General features: G+C 49.1%; 1 protein-coding gene across 3 annotated transcripts in view; it reads left to right on the top strand.

Annotated features, from left to right (window-relative positions):
* Window positions 1-20,562, top strand: part of LOC132766779 (zinc finger protein 850-like) — a 44,155-nt gene extending 23,593 nt beyond the window's left edge. Inside the window, exons 1-2 of one of the 3 annotated variants that reach the window (XM_067464735.1) lie at window positions 2,396-2,469; window positions 13,144-20,562. In XM_067464735.1, coding sequence (XP_067320836.1) covers window positions 13,424-15,823 — 2,400 coding nt within the window. In that variant the 5' untranslated portion in view covers window positions 2,396-2,469; window positions 13,144-13,423 and the 3' untranslated portion in view covers window positions 15,824-20,562. Of the gene's footprint in view, window positions 2,492-13,140 lie in introns of those variants that run through there. The other 2 variants (XM_067464733.1, XM_067464734.1) reach the window with 2 other exon arrangements.
* The last annotated feature ends 697 nt before the right edge of the window (window positions 20,563-21,259 follow it).

The following is a 21,259-nucleotide window of genomic DNA, read 5'->3' as shown; positions in this document are numbered from 1 at the left end:
GCCCGAGGGGGCTGTTGTTCCCTCGAAACCAACCTTATCACAGACATTTGCATGGACAATAGCAACTGGAAATTCTTTGTTTATTTTTCTGAGTTGGCCTGGTAAACAGGGAATTTCTCTGGTCACATTTTAATTTAATCACAAAGGGTCGAGGCCGGCCCCAGAGGTCTCCTCGCCCCGGCTGTGTTTGCTTCTTTCGCAAGACCCATCAAGAGACACACCTCATCAGATCAGGAATCACAAAAACACCTATTTACTTAGAACTAACAATGGGACCTGGAGTGACTATTTGACTTTAGGGGGGGGGGGGTCATCAGACTGTGATTTCCTCCTCTGCCAAGTTTTCCTTCACAACAAACATCCTTCCCAGCCTCACCTTTTACCTTATCTGATCCTGGAAGGGGAAAACCTGAATCAAATGATGATCCCTCATCACTGATCCATCACAAGAACAATAAAACTAGTTTCCTTGGCTGGCTGATCCCTCGGGCACCGGAAATCCAGGACAGTGGGATGTCATCATCCTCTCTGGACACCTCGTCCCTCTTCCGTCCCGCCTCCCTCTCCCTGATTGGCTAAGGAGCCGAAGAGGGAGGGGGTTTTGAAACTTTCAAACCTGTATTTTGCTATAAATATGCCTCTGATCCATGTACTGGTATGCTTGCATGTGAATGATCACTGCAATTGCATCCGCTTCAGCTGAATCGCTCACTAAACCTCGGTGCCTCTTCTTCTTCGCCTTGGCAAGAGTCTCATTTCAATTATTAATATCAATAAAATTGCTGGAATCAGGCTTCTTCTGACGGCTCGCCAAGGACAAGGGACTCTCTTTGGTGCGGTCCTAGGAGTCTCTTCTACTGGGGAGACTCTCCCAAATCCAGTCTAAATATCACCAGTAGGGATTAGTATTATTATTATTGGGGCTGGATGGCCATCTGTCAGGGAGCTTTGATGGTGTCATTCCTATGTAATAGCAGAAGGGGGCTGGGCTAGATGGCCTTTGGGGTCCCTACAACTCTATATTATTATTATTATTATTATTATTATTATTATTATTCTTAGACTGGGTGGCCCTCTGTCAGGTGGGATTCTGCAGTGATTTTCCTGCATGATTACTTATATAAGTATTTATATCGTAGATGATGATGATTGTTATTATTATATTTTTATTTAGATAGCAGGAGGTAAGACAGGCATTTGTGTTATATTATAATATATTTACATTATATTATAAATATATATACACGTATTATTTGTATTATACTATATAAAATATTAATATTATAAATATATAATTCTAATACAACTTATTTACATTGTAGGTATTATCTATTAATATTACATTATGACATAATATGTAAATCACATTTATATATTGTATTACTATTATGTCTTAATGTATTAATATAAATATATTATTTATTGTATTAATATTATAATACTGCGCCTTTTCTCCCCGCAGCAGGGATCCATTCCCAGGAAGTGTCTAGTGTCTAGATCCAGGGAAGTCCTGCTCCCCATGCTCTATTCCGCTTTGGTTAGACCATACCTGGAATACTGTGTTCAATTCTGGGCACCACAATTCAAGAGAGATATTGACTCTAAGCTGGAACATGTCCAGAGGAGAGCAACTCAAATGATCAAGGGTCTGGGGAACAAGCCCTATGAGGAGCGGCTTAAGGAGCTGGTCATGTTTAGCCTGAAGAAGAGAAGGCTGAGAGGAGGCATGATGAGGGCCATAGATAAATATGTGAGAGGAAGCCACAGGGAGGAGGGAGCAGATCAAGGGTCTGGGGAACAAGCCCTATGAGGAGCGGCTTAAGGAGCTGGGCATGTTTAGCCTGAAGAAGAGAAGGCTGAGAGGAGACATGATGAAGGCCATGTATAAATATGTGAGAGGAAGCCACAGGGAGGAGGAGGGAGGGAGCTTCCTTTCTGCTTCCTTGGAGACTAGGACGCAAGGGAACAATGGCTTCAAACTACAAGAGAGGAGATTCCACCTGAACATGAGGAAGAACTTCCTGACTTTGAGAGCCGTTCAGCAGTGGAACTCTCTGCCCCGGAGGGAGTGTGGTGGAGGCTCCTTCTTTGGAGGCTTTGAAGCAGAGGCTGGATGGCCATCTGTCGGGGGTGATTTGAATGCAATATTCCTGCTTCTTGGCCGAATGGGGTTGGACTGGAGGATGGCCCAGGAGGTCTCTTCCAACTCTAGGATTCTAGGATTCTATGAAGTGAGGGCAGAAGCCCCGCCTCCCTGGCTTCAGGCGCCATGTTTGGGCCGGGCAAAAGTCCAGCGAGAGGGGAGGCCCCCGCTTCCTAGATAGGCGAAAAAGTAGGCGGCTCGGGAGGGGTTGGATTCGGAGGACGCGCTCACTTCCGGAGGGGGAGGGGCCACTTCCGGAGGAAGGAGAGGGCGTGCCTTCGTGGCCTCCTCGGAGAGGAGAGGGAGAGGAAGGCGGAGGCGGCCAGGTAAGCGTGCCCGCCTGTCTAGGTGAGGTCTGTGTCGATACTAGAGGTGTCGAGGCACAGGCATAGATCCAGGTCTGCTTGCCTTTATAGCAGTGTTTCTCAACCTGGGGGGTCGCGGGGGGGGGGTGTCAGAGGGGTCGCCCAAGACCATCAGCAAAAAAAATGAACGCAGTCTGGCTCCCAGTATTAAAAAACTCAAAAATTACAGCAGAAAAACAACAGAGGGGAAACAAACAGGCACATGAAATCACTCTCAACAAAAGATTCCCCCCAGGCACTTCCAAGCCATTGAATGCCAATCAAGGTGATCAGCTGAAACATCCACAGCTAGCCCCAGCAGACAAGAGTCCTTTGTCCCACCCTGGACATCATTCCACAGATATATAAACCTAGTTTTTCCTATTATTATTATTATTATTATAACTTTATTTGTACCCCGCTAGCATCTCCCAAGGGATTCGATGCGGCTTACAACAGGCCGGAGCCCAACACAATACAACAATACAGTACATCGCAAATAAAACAGTTAAGCAGAAAACAATAAACAATAGCAATACAACAGGACATTATTAAAAACTGAGCCGGCCTGGAATAGGGTACAGGGTTAAAGTGCTGAAGTGTCGGAGGGATATGGGATTAAATATAAGTGCAGTGTGCAATGAGCAGTGATCTTGGCTCTACTAAAGTGCTTCTGGGGTTTGGTGGTGGGGTTCCTAATCTGAGAAGGCACGTTGGAACAGCCAGGTTTTCAGGTTCTTTCTGAAAACCGCCAAGGTAGGGGCCAGTCAGATCTTTCAGGAGGGCATTCCAGAGGCGGGGGGCCACCACAGAGAAGGCCCTGTCCCGCGTCCCCACCAAACGCGCCTGCGACGCGGGCGGGATCACGAGCAGAGCCTCTCCTGATGACCGGAGTGAGCGTGTGGGTTCGTAGACTGTGATGCGGTCACGCAGGTAGGGTGGTCCCAAACCGTTCAGGGCTTTGTAGGTAAGCACCTGCACCTTAAATTGGGCTCGGAAAATGAACGGCAGCCAGTGGAGCTCCTTAAACAGAAGGGTTGACCTCTCTCTGTTTTCCTAGTTCCAACAGACCTCACTACCTCTGAGGATGCTTGCCATAGATGCAGGTGAAACGTCAGGAGAAAAATTGCCTCCAGAACATGGCCATATAGCCCGGAAAAACTACAACAACCCATGGATTCCGGCCATGAAAGCCTTCGACAATACACAGCGTGTTCTCTTTGCCGTGGGTGTTCTGCATGGGAAGTTTGGTCCAATTCTATCGTTGGTGGGGTTGAGAATGCTTTTTCAATGTGGGTGAACTATGAATCCCAGCAACTACCACTCCCAAATGGCAAGGTCTCTTTTCTCCAAACTCTACCAGTGTTCACATTTGGGCATTTATTATTTATTTATTTATTTATATTTATTTACTTTGCTTCTATACCGCTGTTCTCAGCCTGAGGGTGACTCACAGCGGCGTACAACATAGGAACGGCAAATACAAGGCACGATATAAAAACAATTCACAACATTATACCAAAAAAACAACAACAACAACATCCCTACTACAAAAACCATTCCGCGTTGTCTCATCGTCCAAACCACAATCCAATATCGTTTTCCGTTATTCCGTTCCTATAATCATTACCAATCATTGCACTTCTTGTCCAAACACCTTCTTAAACAACCAGGTCTTTAATTTCCTGCGGAATATTATTAGAGAAGGGGCCAGTCTGATGTCCACGGGAAGGGTGTTCCACAGCCGAGGAGCCACCACCGAGAAGGCCCTGTCCCTCGTCCCCGCCAGCCGTGCTTGTGAAGCAGGCGGGATCGAGAGCAGGGTCTCCCCGGAACATCTCAAAGTCCTGGTGGGTTCGTAGGTAGAGATGTTGCCGCAAGGAGGTCCTCCCTGGTGCATCATGTGGAAGAAGGGCTCAGGGTGCATTGCAGCAGGTGGTCAGTGGTTGGCTCTCCTCTGGACTCACATGTCCAGCGAGCTTAAAACAAGCTATAATAAAGCCGCTGTTGAAGAAACCATCATTGGACCCCACCAAATTCAACAACTATCGGCCAGTTTCCAATCTCCCCTTTTTGGGCAAAGTCTTGGAACGTGTGGTGGCCTCACAACTCCAGGTATTCTTGGTAGACACGGATTATCTAGACCCGGCACAGTCTGGCTTTAGGCCGGGACATGGAACAGAGACAGCCTTGGTCGCCTTAGTGGATGATCTCCGTCGGGAGCTGGACAGGGGGAGTGTGTCCCTGTTGGTGCTGCTGGACCTCTCAGCGGCCTTCGATACCGTCGACCACGGTATCCTTCTGGGGCGCCTCGCAGGGATGGGCCTTGGAGGGACTGTTTTACAGTGGCTCCGGTCATTCCTTGAGGGTCGATCTCAGAAGGTGTTGTTGGGGGACACCTGTTCTGCCCCACAACGATTGTCTTGTGGGGTTCCTCAGGGCTCAATATTGTCTCCCATGTTGTTTAACATCTACATGAAGCCGCTGGGGGAGATCATCCGGAGTTTCGGGGTACGGTGTCATCTGTAAGCGGATGATGTCCAACTCTGTCACTCCTTTCCACCTGCTACTAAGGAGGCTGTCCAGGTCCTGAACCGGTGCTTGGCCGCTGTGACAGTCTGGATGAGGGCGAACAAATTGAAACTGAATGTATTTATTTATTTATTTATTTACTATACTTGTATACCGCTATTTCTCAGCCTAAATGGCGACTCAATGCGGTTTACAACAAAATACAACAATCAACAGTATACAATTTAAAACCATAAAACACAATACACATTATTAGCACATCAATAACCATCCAGTGCATCTCCTAACTCCAATCATGATCCAATTTCGTCGTCCATTTGCCAGTCCTTAATCATCACATTCAATTGCACCAAATTAACCAAATGCCTGTTCGAACATCCAGGTTTTTAGTCTTCTTCGAAAAACCATCAGCGAGGGGGCTGCTCTTATCTCCATGGGGAGGGCCTTCCAGAGCCGAGGGGCCACCACAGAAAAGGCCCTGTCTCTCATCTCCGCCAGCCGCACCTGTGAAGCAGGCGGGATAGAGAGCAGGGCCTCCCCAGAAGATCTTAGGGTCCTGGTGGGCTGATAGGCAGAGATACGTTCGGATAGGTATCTTGGGCCAGAACCGTTTAGGGCTTTAAAGGCCAACGCCAGCACTTTGAATTGAGCCCGGTAGCAAATCGGTAGCCAGTGGAGCTGGTGCAGCAGAGGAGTTGTATGCTCCCTGCGCTCCGCTCCTGTTAGTATCATGGCTGCCGAACGTTGGACTAATTGGAGCTTCCAGACAAGACAGAGGTACTCCTGGTCAGTCGCAAGGCCGAACAGGGCATAGGGTTACAGCCTGTGTTGGATGGGGTCGCACTCCCCCTGAAGACGCAGGTTCACAGCTTGGGAGTGATCCTGGATTCATCACTGAGCCTGGAACCCCAGGTCTCGGTGGTGACCAGGGGAGCATTTGCACAGCTAAAGCTTGTGCGCCAGCTGCGCCCGTACCTTGGGAAGTCAGACTTGGCCATGGTAGTCCACGCTCTGGTTACATCCCGTTTAGACTACTGCAACGCTCTCTACGTGGGGTTGCCTTTGAAGACAGCTCGGAAGCTCCAACTAGTCCAACGCTCGGCAGCCATGATTTTAACAGGAGCGGAGCGCAGGGAGCATACAACCCCCCTGTTGCACCAACTCCACTGGCTACTGATCTGCTACTGGGCTGAATTCAAAGTGCTGGCGTTGGCCTTTAAAGCCCTAAACGGTTCCGGCCCAAGCTACCTATCCGACCGCATCTCTGCCTATCTGACCCCCCAGGACTTTGAGATCTTCCGGGGAGACCCTGCTCTCGATCCCGCCTGCTTCTCAAGCTCGGCTGGCGGGGACGAGAGATAGGGCCTTCTCGGTGGTGGCTCCTCGGCTGTGGAACGCCCTTCCTATGGACATTAGACTAGCACCGTCTCTAATGGTATTCCGCAAAAAGGTGAAGACCTGGATGTTTGTGCAGGCGTTTGAGTAATTTAGTGCAATCTGGCAATGGAACATAGGAAGGGAACAATGGACGACGAACCTGGACTACGCTTGGATGATGAGAAGGTTGGGTACGGTTGTTTTTTGTAATAATTGTGCATTGTAATTGCTTATTGGTAATTTATGGATAATGTGTTAAGTCAATTGTTCTATGTTGTATGGAACCACTGCTGTTTCGACTGTTTTTACTGTTTGTGAACCGCCGTGAGTCGCCTTCGGGCTTGAGATACAGCCATATAGAAGCAAAGCAAATAAATAAATAAATAAATAAATAAATAATTCCACTTTGTGGCCCCATTTCTTGAGGTTGGCTCTGCATCCAGAAGCAACCAGATTTATGAGTTAGTTAAATGTTAGTTAGTTAACCCTAACCCTAACCCAGTCCATCCTCCAGGAAATAAAGCCTGACTGCTCACTGGAGGGAAGGAGACCAGAGACAAAGTTGGAGTACTTTGGCCACATCCTGAGGAGACAGCAAAGCCTAGAGAAGGGAATGATGCTGGGGAAAGCGGAAGGCAAAAGGAAGAGGGGCCGACCAAGGGCAAGATGGATGGATGGCATCCTTGAAGGGACTGGACTAACCTTGAAGGAGACCCTGGGGGTGGTGACGGCCGTCAGGGAGCTCTGGCGTGGGCTGGTCCATGAGGTCACGAAGAGTTGGAGACGACTGAACGAATGAACATAAATGTTTTTAAATATGTACATAAATCTGTAGTTTAAGTTAAGACTGTCCAACACTAATTAAATCATTGTGGAGGCCGAAAGCGCGTGGCTTCTCTGAAGCTTGCATCTCTGGGGCAGAGGCCGCCTCAAACACATGGACCCCACAGAAATGCAGAATGGGACTGAAAGGATGACAATGAGAATGATTAATGATTAATTAATGATTGTTAATTATTGTTCATACTTTTTCCCAGGAGATAAAATAAATACAGCTCTTTTATTACATTATGCAAAAGTTTAAAATATAACTAAGCTAAAATAAAATACAGACTACTAGAAGGAAGAGCAACAGATACAGAAAAAAACAGTCCACGAAAGGTCTTTTCCCCCCCTGTGCAATGAGCCCCCAAAGGTCTAATGAAACAGAAGGGTCTCCTCTTGTCTACAGAAAGATCGCAAGGAAGACCCCCAGCCCTGCCTTTCTGGAGAGTTCCAGAGCAGTCCCTGAGAAGGCCCTGACCCCTATTTCAGGACGGTGGGGGTGGTGGGAATAGGAAGAAAGGGATCCCAAATCATTACTCGAACCTTCTTCAATGTAAATGTGCTTACATATCCTTTCAATAATCACCATGGTTTATTCTAACTATCCATTTTTGGGGAAATGCTGTGTGTCTATGAATAAGGCAAAGTGGGAAAGACTGGAATGGGAAGGGCTGGGAAAGAAGGACTGGAAATGGGAAAAGATTGGAATAGGAAGGGTGGGTGAAGAAGAGGGAAAATGAGGTGGAAAGTAGGGCAGATTGGGTGGGAAGGGGGATGACTGAGGTGGGAAAGGAAAGGGGGCTGGAAACTGGGAAAGGTTGGGATGGAAAGCGGGGCTGGGAAAGTGGGGAAGACCCTGTCTAGAGTGATTTGATTATTCGGAGATTCTATGGTCAACCTCTGGCAGAAGTGGAGAGTATGTATATTTTGGGCACCAAGAAACACTTCTGAAGCACGGCTGATTTTATGCAATGGCAAATCTCTGTTTTCCTAACGGATCACAGATAGCAGGTTATTCAGTCTAACAACTGACATAATTGCCTTGCATAATTACCTATATCTGGTTGTATACCTCAAGAGAAGATTCTGTTCTAAAGGGTTTTGGGCTGAAAGGTCATGTTTAAAGAATCAGTATGAAGGATCTTGTATTGTCGAAGGCTTTCATGGCCGGAATCACTGGGTTGTTGTAGGTTTTTCAGGCTCTATGGCCATGTTCTAGAGGCATTTTCTCCTGACGTTTCGCCTGCATCTATGGCAAGCATCCTCAGAGGTAGTGAGGTACCAACAGAACTAGGAAAAAGGGTTTATATCTCTGTGGAATGACCAGGGTGAGACACTGGTCATTCCACAGAGATATAAACCCATTTTCCTAGTTCCAACAGACCTCACTACCTCTGAGGATGCTTGCCATAGATGCAGGCGAAACGTCAGGAGAAAATGCCTCTAGAACATGGCCATATAGCCTGAAAAAACCTACAACAACCCATGAAGGACCTTGATTACTAATCCCCCAACTGGACACCAATATGATTCTGGTACGGTGCGTTTAGATGTATGTTGTGGTAACGTGTACGTATCTTGGTAGAGTTGCTGCCACCACCCAAGGAGATGTTTGGGAAATGATATGGTTGTTACCCCTGAGGTCAATCTTCTTCTTCTTCTTCTTCACCAGCCCTCCCTTCTTGCTCCCTTTAAATGACTGAGGTGAAAAGATGTCAAAAATCACTGGAACATTTCTTATGGGATGAATCAATGCTGAGACTTCTTTGAAAGTTGAACTAGAGAAAAGGTTATTTAGGTATTTGAACAAACAACTAGCTTCTTTGATGAGGCACACAAGCTTAAATCGTTATAAAAGCATTCTTCTCAAATGGTTTCAGAGTCTTAATAATCTTGGTGGTTTCACTAAATAGGTTTCCTTCCTTAAACATGAGGAAGTTCCCTCACTCTACACTAAATCTAGCAGCAGTGAGTTCCTCAGACAAACCTAATCTGGCTGTCCCCAGAGTAATTAGCTTCCCTCTTCACAGAGATCACTAACAGCTACAATTACCCTGTTCCCTAGAGAGTAAAACAACTTGTGTCCTAAGTCTAACACAAGTCCACAGGTGTCTGTCTTGATCTTCCTGATTAAACACTCTAGCAGCACCTGCCCCCAAAATACCCTCTCACTGGAAAAACGTCTGCTCACCAAAAACCCACCCTCTCCCTTCAGATCAAAAACCCAATCTCCTCTCTCGGTCAGACGCTGACAGCCTTTTACACTCTCAGCTCAAACTCCTCCCACCTGGCCTTAACCAATCCTGGGAGAGCTGAGCTCCTCCCCTCTGTTGATCTAACACTCTCAAGATGTCTGCCTCACTGTACTACCTTCCTAAAATGGAGGCCGGCCTACTGACATCTTAGGCTTCAGCTGAGGCCTAAGAGGTAAGGATCATTACATCATGCTTTTCTAAAAAGGTTATGTTCTCCAAAAGGTGTTGTTCAAAAGGTTATGAATGCCTTATGTCCTATAAGGCGCAATGCATGTGCCTCTGTGTGTGTATGTGTATTCCCTAGAGTTGGAATGTATAGATAGATGCACAGATAAATAGATAGATGCATAGGCAGACAGACAGATAGATGCACAGATAGGTAGATGCAGAGATCGATCGATAGAGAGATAGAGAGATGCACAGATAGACAGATGCAGAGATAGAGGGAGGTAGGCAGGCAGGCGCAGGGAAAAGAGGTGCATGCACGCTTCCTTCCCACCTCCTCTCACTGCTGAAGTCCCTCTTGCTCTCAACGTGCGTGCAGCGAGAAGAGGAAGGGAGGCGAGCGCGCACCTCTTCCCACCCCACACACCTCCCTCCATCTTCTTGCCGCACGCGCACCTTCCTCCCACCTTCTGTTGCTGCTGCGCATGGCAAGAAGAGGGAGGGAGGCACGCACACGGCGAGAAAAGGTACATGCCTGGCGAGAAGAGGTGCATGTGCACATTCCTCCATTTTCTCACTGCGCACGCCCGTGCAACAAGAGCAAGATGGACTTTGGCAGCAAGAGGAGGTGGGAGGCAGCTCTCCACACAGCAACCCAGCTGGAGAGCGGCCACAGGTGACTGTGCGGAGAGCAGCCTCCCTCCGTCTTCTTGTGCACCTTTTCTCACCATGCGTGCGAGATCAAGATGGACTTTGGCAGCAAGAGGAGGTGGGAGGCAGCTCTCCACACAGCAACCCAGCTGGAGAGCGGCCAGAGGTGACTGTGCGGAGAGCAGCCTCCCTCCGTCTTCTTGTGCACCTTTTCTCACCATGCGTGCGAGATCAAGATGGACTTTGGCAGCAAGAGGAGGTGGGAGGCAGCTCTCCGCACAGCAACCCAGCTCGAGAGCGGCCACAGGTGACTGTGCGGAGAGCAGCCTCCCTCCGTCTTCTTGTGCACCTTTTCTTACCATGCGTGCGAGATCAAGATGGACTTTGGCAGCAAGAGGAGGTGGGAGGCAGCTCTCCGCACAGCAACCCAGCTGGAGAGCGGCCACAGGTGACTGTGCGGAGAGCAGCCTCCCTCCGTCTTCTTGTGCACCTTTTCTCACCATGCGTGCGAGATCAAGATGGACTTTGGCAGCAAGAGGAGGTGGGAGGCAGCTCTCCACACAGCAACCCAGCTGGAGAGCGGCCACAGGTGACTGTGCGGAGAGCAGCCTCCCTCCGTCTTCTTGTGCACCTTTTCTCACCATGCGTGCGAGATCAAGATGGACTTTGGCAGCAAGAGGAGGTGGGAGGCAGCTCTCCGCACAGCAACCCAGCTGGAGAGCGGCCACAGGTGACTGTGCGGAGAGCAGCCTCCCTCTGTCTTCTTGTGCACCTTTTCTCACCATGCGTGCGAGATCAAGATGGACTTTGGCAGCAAGAGGAGGTGGGAGGCAGCTCTCCACACAGCAACCCAGCTCGAGAGCGGCCACAGGTGACTGTGCGGAGAGCAGCCTCCCTCTGTCTTCTTGTGCACCTTTTCTCACCATGCGTGCGAGATCAAGATGGACTTTGGCAGCAAGAGGAGGTGGGAGGCAGCTCTCCGCACAGCAACCCAGCTGGAGAGCGGCCACAGGTGACTGTGCGGAGAGCAGCCTCCCTCCGTCTTCTTGTGCACCTTTTCTCACCATGCGTGCGAGATCAAGATGGACTTTGGCAGCAAGAGGAGGTGGGAGGCAGCTCTCCACACAGCAACCCAGCTGGAGAGCGGCCACAGGTGACTGTGCGGAGAGCAGCCTCCCTCCGTCTTCTTGTGCACCTTTTCTCACCATGCGTGCGAGATCAAGATGGACTTTGGCAGCAAGAGGAGGTGGGAGGCAGCTCTCCGCACAGCAACCCAGCTGGAGAGCGGCCACAGGTGACTGTGCGGAGAGCAGCCTCCCTCTGTCTTCTTGTGCACCTTTTCTCACCATGCGTGCGAGATCAAGATGGACTTTGGCAGCAAGAGGAGGTGGGAGGCAGCTCTCCACACAGCAACCCAGCTGGAGAGCGGCCACAGGTGACTGTGCGGAGAGCAGCCTCCCTCCGTCTTCTTGTGCACCTTTTCTCACCATGCGTGCGAGATCAAGATGGACTTTGGCAGCAAGAGGAGGTGGGAGGCAGCTCTCCGCACAGCAACCCAGCTGGAGAGCGGCCACAGGTGACTGTGCGGAGAGCAGCCTCCCTCCGTCTTCTTGTGCACCTTTTCTCACCATGCGTGCGAGATCAAGATGGACTTTGGCAGCAAGAGGAGGTGGGAGGCAGCTCTCCACACAGCAACCCAGCTCGAGAGCGGCCACAGGTGACTGTGCGGAGAGCAGCCTCCCTCCGTCTTCTTGTGCACCTTTTCTCACCATGTGTGCGAGATCAAGATGGACTTTGGCAGCAAGAGGAGGTGGGAGGCAGCTCTCCGCACAGCAACCCAGCTGGAGAGCGGCCACAGGCGACTGTGCGGAGAGCAGCCTCCCTCTGTCTTCTTGTGCACCTTTTCTCACCATGCGTGCGAGATCAAGATGGACTTTGGCAGCAAGAGGAGGTGGGAGGCAGCTCTCCACACAGCAACCCAGCTGGAGAGTGTCCACAGGTGACTGTGCGGAGAGCAGCCTCCCTCCGTCTTCTTGTGCACCTTTTCTCACCATGCGTGCGAGATCAAGATGGACTTTGGCAGCAAGAGGAGGTGGGAGGCAGCTCTCCGCACAGCAACCCAGCTGGAGAGCGGCCACAGGTGACTGTGCGGAGAGCAGCCTCCCTCAGTCTTCTTGTGCACCTTTTCTCACCATGCGTGCGAGATCAAGATGGACTTTGGCAGCAAGAGGAGGTGGGAGGCAGCTCTCCACACAGCAACCCAGCTGGAGAGCGGCCACAGGTGACTGTGCGGAGAGCAGCCTCCCTCCGTCTTCTTGTGCACCTTTTCTCACCATGCGTGCGAGATCAAGATGGACTTTGGCAGCAAGAGGAGGTGGGAGGCAGCTCTCCGCACAGCAACCCAGCTGGAGAGCGGCCACAGGTGACTGTGCGGAGAGCAGCCTCCCTCTGTCTTCTTGTGCACCTTTTCTCACCATGCGTGCGAGATCAAGATGGACTTTGGCAGCAAGAGGAGGTGGGAGGCAGCTCTCCGCACAGCAACCCAGCTGGAGAGCGGCCACAGGTGACTGTGCGGAGAGCAGCCTCCCTCCGTCTTCTTGTGCACCTTTTCTCACCATGCGTGCGAGATCAAGATGGACTTTGGTGGCAAGAGGAGGTGGGAGGGAGGTGCGCGCGCTTCTTGGTGAAGGTGAACAGGCTCTTGTAGACAAAGCTCTGGGGTGTCTTCGTCTTGCTGCGGCTTCGCTCCTTTCCCTGCATATGCTACAGCAGTAGGCGATTGTTCTTCATGCCCAATGAGATCTTTCTGTGCTCCACTCCTGATGAGATTTCCCTCTGCTTCGTCCAGCAGGTAATCTCTGAACGCGCCTTGTGAAGAACACCCTGTGAGAGCTTTGGCCTAGGGATACCTAAGACTGAACTGAAGGCACACCGCACTGGCAAGAACAAGAAATAAGAAAGATAGATTTCAGTCAAGGAGGAAAGGGAGGATTGTGCTGTGGAAAGAAGGGCTTGGGAAGAAGACCAGAAGACTACAGCAATACAAAGACCGAGAAGAGGAAATGTTGTGCTGTTCAGAAGAACATATCTGTGAATCTCTGGAATAATAATTGAACAATAAATTAAAAATAATGGAAAATCATCTGCAGCCCTGTTCCACATCACACACAGGGGAGAAGTTACATAAGTGTATGGACTGTGGGGAATGTTTCATGGAGAAAAGTTCTCTTACTAAACACCAACGAACTCACACAGGAGAGAAACCGTATCAATGCACGGAATGTGGAAAGAGCTTCAGTCAGAGTGGAGATCTGCGTTCCCACCAAAGGACCCACACAGGAGAGAAGCCATATACATGCAGTGAATGTGGTAAGAGCTTCAGTCGCAGTGGCGCTCTGCATCGCCATCAAAGAACCCACACAGGGGAGAAGCCACATCAATGCATGGAATGTGGAAAGAGCTTCAGTCAGAGTGGCAGTCTGCGTTCCCATCAAAGGACCCACACAAAGGAGAAGCCATATGAGTGCATGGAATGTGGAAGGAGCTTCAGTCGGAAGGGACATCTTACTTCCCATCAAAGGACCCACACAGGGGAGAAGCCACATCAATGCATGGAGTGTGGAAAGAGCTACAGTCGCAGTGGCGCTCTGCATCGCCATCAAAGAACCCACACAGGGGAGAAGCCACATCAATGCATGGAATGTGGAAAGAGCTTCAGTCAGAGTGGCAGTCTGCGTTCCCATCAAAGGACCCACACAAAGGAGAAGCCATATGAGTGCATGGAATGTGGAAGGAGCTTCAGTCGGAAGGGACATCTTACTTCCCATCAAAGGACCCACACAGGGGAGAAGCCACATCAATGCATGGAGTGTGGAAAGAGCTTCAGTCGCAGTGGCGCTCTGCATCGCCATCAAAGAACCCACACAGGGGAGAAGCCACATCAATGCATGGAATGTGGAAAGAGCTTCAGTCAGCGTGGAGATCTGCATTCCCATCAAAGGACCCACACAAAGGAGAAGCCATATGAGTGCATGGAATGTGGAAGGAGCTTCGGTCGGAAGGGACATCTTACTTCCCATCAAAGGACCCACACAGGAGAGAAGCCATTTCAATGCATGGAATGTGGAAAGAGCTTCAGTCAGAGTACAACTCTGTCTCAGCATATAAAGACCCACACAGGGGAGAAGCCATATGCATGCATGGAATGTGGAAAGAGCTTCAATTCGAAAGCAGCTCTGCATTGCCATCAAAGTACCCACACAGGGGAGAAGCCATATAAATGCATGGAATGTGGAAAGAGCTTCAATCAGAGTGGAGCTCTGCGTTCCCATCAAAGGACCCACACAAAGGAGAAGCCATATGAGTGCATGGAATGTGGAAAGAGCTTCAGTCGGAGGGGACATCTTACTTCCCATCAAAGGACCCACACAGGGGAGAAGCCATTTCAATGCATGGAATGTGGAAAGAGCTTCCGTCACAGTACAACTCTGTGTAAGCATATAAGCACCCACACAGGGGAGAAGCCATATGCATGCATGGAATGTGGAAAGAGCTTCAGTCGGAGGGGACATCTTACTTCCCATCAAAGGACCCACACAGGGGAGAAGCCATTTCAATGCATGGAATGTGAAAAGAGCTTTCATGACAGTACAGAGCTGCGTTACCATCAAAGAACCCACACAGGGGAGAAACCATACCAATGCCCGGAATGTGGAAAGCGCTTTAGTCGTAGTGGACACCTTAGTTCCCATCGAAGAAGCCACACAGGGGATAAACCATTTCAGTGCCTGGAATGTGGAAAGAGCTTCAGTGACAGTAAAATTCTGTGGCGCCATAAAAAGATCCACACAGGGGAGAAGCCACATAAATGCCTTGAATGTGGAAAGAGCTTCATTAGGAGTGGAGAGCTCCGTTCTCACCAAAGGACCCACACGGGGGAGAAGCCATATCAATGCATGCAATGTGGAAAGAGCTTCAGTCAGAGTACACATCTTCGTTCCCATCAAAGGACCCACACAAAGGAGAAGCCATATGAGTGCATGGAATGTGGAAAGAGATTCAGTCGGAATGGACATCTTACTGCCCATCAAATTATCCACACAGGGGAGAAGTCATATCAGTGCATGGCATGCGGAAAGAGCTTCAGACATAGTAAAACTCTGACCCTCCATAACAGGACCCACACAGGGGAGAAGCCATATACGTGCCTGGAATGTGGAAAGAGCTTCAGTCATAGTACATCTCTGAACTTCCATAAAAGGACCCACACAGGGGAGAAGTCTTATCCATGCATGGAATGTGGAAGGAGCTTCAGTTGTAGTGGAGAACTGCGTTCCCATGAAAGGACCCACACGGGAGAGAAGCCGCATAAATGCTTTGAATGTGGAAAGAGCTTCATTAGGAGTGGAGAGCTTCGTTCTCACCAAAGGACCCACACAGGGGAGAAGCCGTATCAATGCATGGAATGTGGAAAGAGCTTCAATCAGAGTGGCAGTCTGCATTCCCACCACAGGACCCACACACGGCTATAGGGAGAGACCTGCCTTGGGGTTTCCTCGTTCTGGGGTTCCCCAGCCAGGGGTCCCATCCCTCCACTGACAGGTAAAGAATGGAAGCAAAGAGGGAGGCCGCCACCTTGTTCTCTATCTGTCGTGGGCAGCAGTCTGCGTGGCCTGGCTTGATTGCTGCTGGGAGCAGATCCCCACAGAAGAGGACCCCATTTTGAAGGGGTCAACCTGACCTCTTCCTCCTCCAGGAAAGCATCACAGAACAGCTGAGATCTTATGGCAAAAGGTCTCTGAAAAGACTAGCTCTTTGGGAGCGGATAACGGCATACCTGTGTCCTGTTGCCCTAGATCTGGCCTCTGATGCCTCTCAGTTTCCATTCTGGACTCTGGCCTTGTTCCTGTAACCCTGGACTGGTGACCCTGAATAGTTGGTTTTCAGTCTTGGACTGACTTCCTGGCTTGGTTTATGGACTTGGGCTTCAGTTTGCATCCCTCACTATCTGGCCTGATGTTGGAACTCTGACTTTGGTTTGTACTCTTGCATTCTTGGTTGTTATTTTGTGAAACTCCTGGCCCCTGACTGTTGGACTATTGTCGCCTTGGCTGTGGCTTAGTCTTGCTTCTGACCTGGCTCCATAATACTCTGCTTGTCAGCATTAATTGGGCTCTTGATCTTGGCTTGTGTGCTGCCATTGCCTTATTTTAGCCAGACCTTGAACAATTTCAAGATGTCCGTTTTTGTATAGAATTCTAGAATAATAGAGTTGGAAGATGTTTGACGCGGAACAATGGCTTCAAACTACAAGAGAGGAGATTCCATCTGAACATGAGGAAGAACTTCCTGACTGTGAGAGCCGTTCAGCAGTGGAACTCTCTGCCCCGGAGGGAGTGTGGTGGAGGCTCCTTCTTTGGAAGCTTTCAAACAGAGGCTGGATGGCCATCTGTCAGGGGTGGTTTGAATGCAATATTCCTGCTTCTTGGCAGAATGGGGTTGGACTGGATGAGGGCCCATGAGGTCTCTTCCAACTCTTTGATTCTAGGATTCTATGATTCTGGCAGAAGGGGGTTGGACTGGATGATGGCCCACGAGGTCTCTTCCAACTCAATGATTCTATGGAAAAGCCTACAGGCACCATCCAGCCCAACCCCATTCTGCCATGCTGAAAAAGCGCAAAGCCACCCCGACAGATGGCCACCCAGCCTCTGCTTAAAAACCTCCAAAGAAGGAGCCCCCCCCCCCACTCCCTCCGGGGCAGAGGAAGAGAGAGAGTTCCTAATCAGCTCTCTGTCCCCGCCAGGAAGTTCTTCCTCGTGTCCAGGGGGAATCTCCTTCCTTCCCTTCAGTTTGAAGCCATGGCTCCCTTGCCTCCCAGTCTCCAGGGCAGCAGAACGCAAGCTTGCTCCCTCCTCCCCCCTGTGACTCCTCCTCACGTATTGATCCATGGCCCTCATCATGTCTCCTCTCAGCCTTCTTGTCTTCAGGCTAAACAAGCCCTAAGCCGCTCCTCATTGGGCTTGTTCTCCAGACCCTTGATCATTTTATCCTTTCACAAGGGAAGATATTTTCTTAGGTAGCAGAGCAAACGGGCATTTCTTTGCTGATAAAGACTATTTTTCAGAATTGCATGAACCTGAGTCATGTGGCAATGGAATAGGAAATGGTTCTCTGAACTGTTCAGGATCTGGAACTCTTGTTTTTGCAGGTATGCACCCAAAGGCAAGTGTCGTCCTGAGCTAGGTTAATCCCTGTGAGGCAATGAGATGCAACCCAATTCCTGTATCAAAGCTGAAAGTCAAGGGGTGCCAGATCATTACTGATCAAGAAAGTTGCAGAGTTATGAAAAATGGAAGTACGGTTTTTACAGCACATGATTATTATGGGCTGTTCAGAATTAATTCTGTAGCAACGTTTGAAGACCGCAGGTTGCAAGAGTCAAGCAGCTCAACTGCCTGCAGGCTTTGAAATGCAAAATTGTTGTCAAGAGACATGTAAAGTGCCTATTGAGGGAAATCGCTTGCCCCGCCTGCACCTCGCGTATCTGCTGAAAAAGAGATTTCTTTTGATGAGCGTGCTCAAGCACCCGAAGGAGAGATTTCTGACGGGCAGTCGCAAGGGTCACTCTGTGACGAAGGGACATGCTTATCACGAAAATATCAATTCAGATTTATGTGGATTTAATGATTTGTGGGTATGAATGAGTTGAATGGAAGGATGTATGGAAAGAGTTAACAATGTTGGAAACACCAGTAAAATATTAAGGTCTGCAATGACTAATTACCTTCTTGCTGGACTGTAATTAAAACCTGCTAATAAGAACTGAAAAGTAAACTGCAATAAGAACTGGGCCGTGATAAGATCAATGTTTACAATGTTAAGAAGGAAGTCAACACAAGGCTAACACCAATCAAGAAAGATCTACATCTGGCCAGGAAACTGCGATGGAGCCAGGATGGAAGACGGCTATCATTAGCTTACAACTTTGGAACGACATCAGCAGAATATTCCTATAAAATACTCAATCTAATAATTTTCAAAGTGTGGCAGAACGCAGGAGTCTATCCCACCCGCCATGCTCTGCTCCATGGGAAGGACAGAGAGGGCGTAATCGGAGAGTGCCAGGTATGCTCTGGGAAAGCAGGATTCTGGTCCCTTTGGGGCTCCTTTCTCAAGGGAAGAGGAAGTCTTGGATTTTGTGCCGGGAGTCAGGTTCTGCTGTGACAAAAACACAGACCTGGTCCTTGGCATTGTGCTTAGGGAAAGGATGCATTTTGGCGTGGCAGGTTGCAGGGAAGCAGGTCTGGCCTCACAGGTGTTCTTCTCCAAGGAGGGAGAAAAGGATATGGTAATATTTGGATACATGAGGATGGATGCATGTACATGTGTGTGAATGGTGATTGTTTGTTGGTTAGCCATGTAATTGTAAATCTAATGTAGTTGCACAGAATCTATCTATCTATCTATCTATCTATCTATCTATCTATCTATCTATATGCTCTGTGCGTAATGAGTACCTTAAAAACAGAAAAACTATAGGGTCTAATGACCCCAAATTTGGCAACAAAATTCCTCACAATCCAAGGTGTGACCATCACTGAAAAAAAAATAAAACACAAAACACCTTTACATTCAAAAAAGGAAGAAGGCAACACACTTCCCTGGCCCCAGCGCTGAGGACACAGCCAGCAAGGCCACCTGACTTCCCCTTTGCCTTTGCCGTCCTTGGAAGGTGAGGCGGGAGAAGGAGAAGGGGTCTCATGGGCGAGGGAGAGTGGCGGCGGGGTGGCTCATGTGCAATGGTTGCTGCTCCCTGCATGTCTCTCGGCCCCTAACTAACACTAAGGCAAGGGATCAAAGGGCAGAGGCTGAGGAGGAGGAGGAGGAGGAGGAGGAGGAGAGGGGGGGCGGCGGAAAAAGAAGGAGGAAGGCCACACTCTGTGCACACGCTCTGACGCTCTGTCTCCCACACACACACTCCCACAGCACAAGGGAAGGGGGCAGGAGAACAAGCCCTATGGGGAGCGGCTTAGGGAACTGGGCATGTTTAGCCTGAAGAAGAGAAGGCTGAGAGGAGACATGATGAGAGCCATGTATAAATACGTGAGAGGAAGCCACAGGGAGGAGGAGGGAGGGAGCTTCCTTTCTGCTTCCCTGGAGACTAGGACGCAATGGAGCCATGGCTTCAAACTACAAGAGAGGAGATTCCACCTGAACACGAGGAAGAACTTCCTGACTGTGAGAGCCGTTCAGCAGTGGAACTCTCTGCCCCAATGGGAGTGTGGTGGAGGCTCCTTCCTTGGAAGCTTTGAAACAGAGGCTGGATGGCCATCCGTCAGGGGTGCTTTGAATGCAATATTCCTGCTTCTTGGCAGAATGGGGTTGGACTGGAGGATGGCCCAGGAGGTCTCTTCCAACTCTTGGATTCTAAGATTCCATCTGAAGATGAGGAAGAACTTCCTGACTGTGAGAGCTGTTCAGCAGTGGAACTCTCTGCCCCGGAGGGAGTGTGGTGGAGGCTCCTTCTTTGGAGGCTTTGAAACAGAGGCTGGATGGCCATCTGTCAGGGGTGCTTTGAATGCAATATTCCTGCTTCTTGGCAGAATGGGGTTGGACTGGAGGATGGCCCAGGAGGTCTCTTCCAACTCTTGGATTCTATGATTCTAAGGTGCCATGATGGGGGTCATAGGGACACACAAAACTGACATTGCTTGGAAAGAAGCCCCAAAGACCATCCAGCCCAACCTCATTTTGCAGTAAAGGAAGACACCATCAAAGCCCTCACAACAGATGGCCAAGCAGTTGGGAGGAAGCCCTAGAGGTCTTACAGTCCAACCCCCTCTATCCCTTTCCCCTTCCCTCCCTCCCTCCCTCCCTCCCTCCCTCCCTTCCTTCCTTTACTTCTTTCCCTCCCTCCCTCCCTCCTTCCTCTCTTCCTTTCCTTTTCTCTATCACTCCTCCCTCCCTTTCTTTCCTTCCCTTCCTCCCTTTCTTTCCTTTTTTCTCCTCCCCTCGCCAGCTTCATCCTCCTTTATTAAATCTTCAGTGTAGATGCACCCAAAGTCACCCCTTCCACACAGCCATCTAAAATCCAGATTATCTACTTAGGACTGGATTATATGGCAGTATAGACACGCACACACACATATATGGATGTTGGATCACTGGTTGGTGAGATATACATACACACACACACACACACACATATATATATACAATATTTTATATATTACTATTATATGTACTGCAATATAATACATATATATATTATTGTATATATATATATATATATATATATATATATATATATATATATATAAAAATAGACTTTATAATCGAGTTAGAAGGGACTCTACCATGCTATTGGGGGAGAACAGACAGGAAGGAGAGAAGAAAGGAGGGAGGGAAAAAGGGAAGGAATGAAGGAGGGAAAGAAGGAAGGAGGGTAGGAAAGAGAGAAGGAAGAAGAGAAGGAAGAAGAGAAAGTAGAAAGGAAAGAAAAGGGGAAGGAAAGGCAGGAAAGAGGTAAAGAAGGAAGGAAGGAAGGAGAAAAGGAAATAAAGTGAAAGAAGAAAGGAAACGGGGAGGGGAAAAAGGAGACGAAGAAGGAGAGAAAGGGGGAGGGAAGGAAGGAAAGAGAGAAGGAAGGATGAAACCAAAGAGCGAAAGAAGGAATGAAAGAAAGAGGTAGAGAAGGAAGAAAAGAGGGGAAGGGGAAGAGAAAGGGGGAAAGGAATAGGTAGGTACCTCTCTTTCACAATAGTCCAGATATCTACCTCTACTTCAAAAGGCCTTGCTATAGGCCACAGCAACACGTGGCAGGGCACAGCTAGTATGTATATCTGTATGTCCAATGGCATTCTTTATGTAAAAGTTCTGTAGACCCCCTCACACTGGAAATTGCAATAAAAAGAACGTATGCTTTAAAGTTATTAAAAAGTTATTCGTGGCATGTGTACCTGTGT

Source organism: Anolis sagrei, chromosome 2, assembly GCF_037176765.1.
Source record: "Anolis sagrei isolate rAnoSag1 chromosome 2, rAnoSag1.mat, whole genome shotgun sequence".
NCBI classification, from domain to species: domain Eukaryota; kingdom Metazoa; phylum Chordata; class Lepidosauria; order Squamata; family Dactyloidae; genus Anolis; species Anolis sagrei.
The sequence above is the reverse complement of the archived record's forward strand: the minus strand, read 5'-3'. Positions and strand labels throughout refer to the sequence as shown.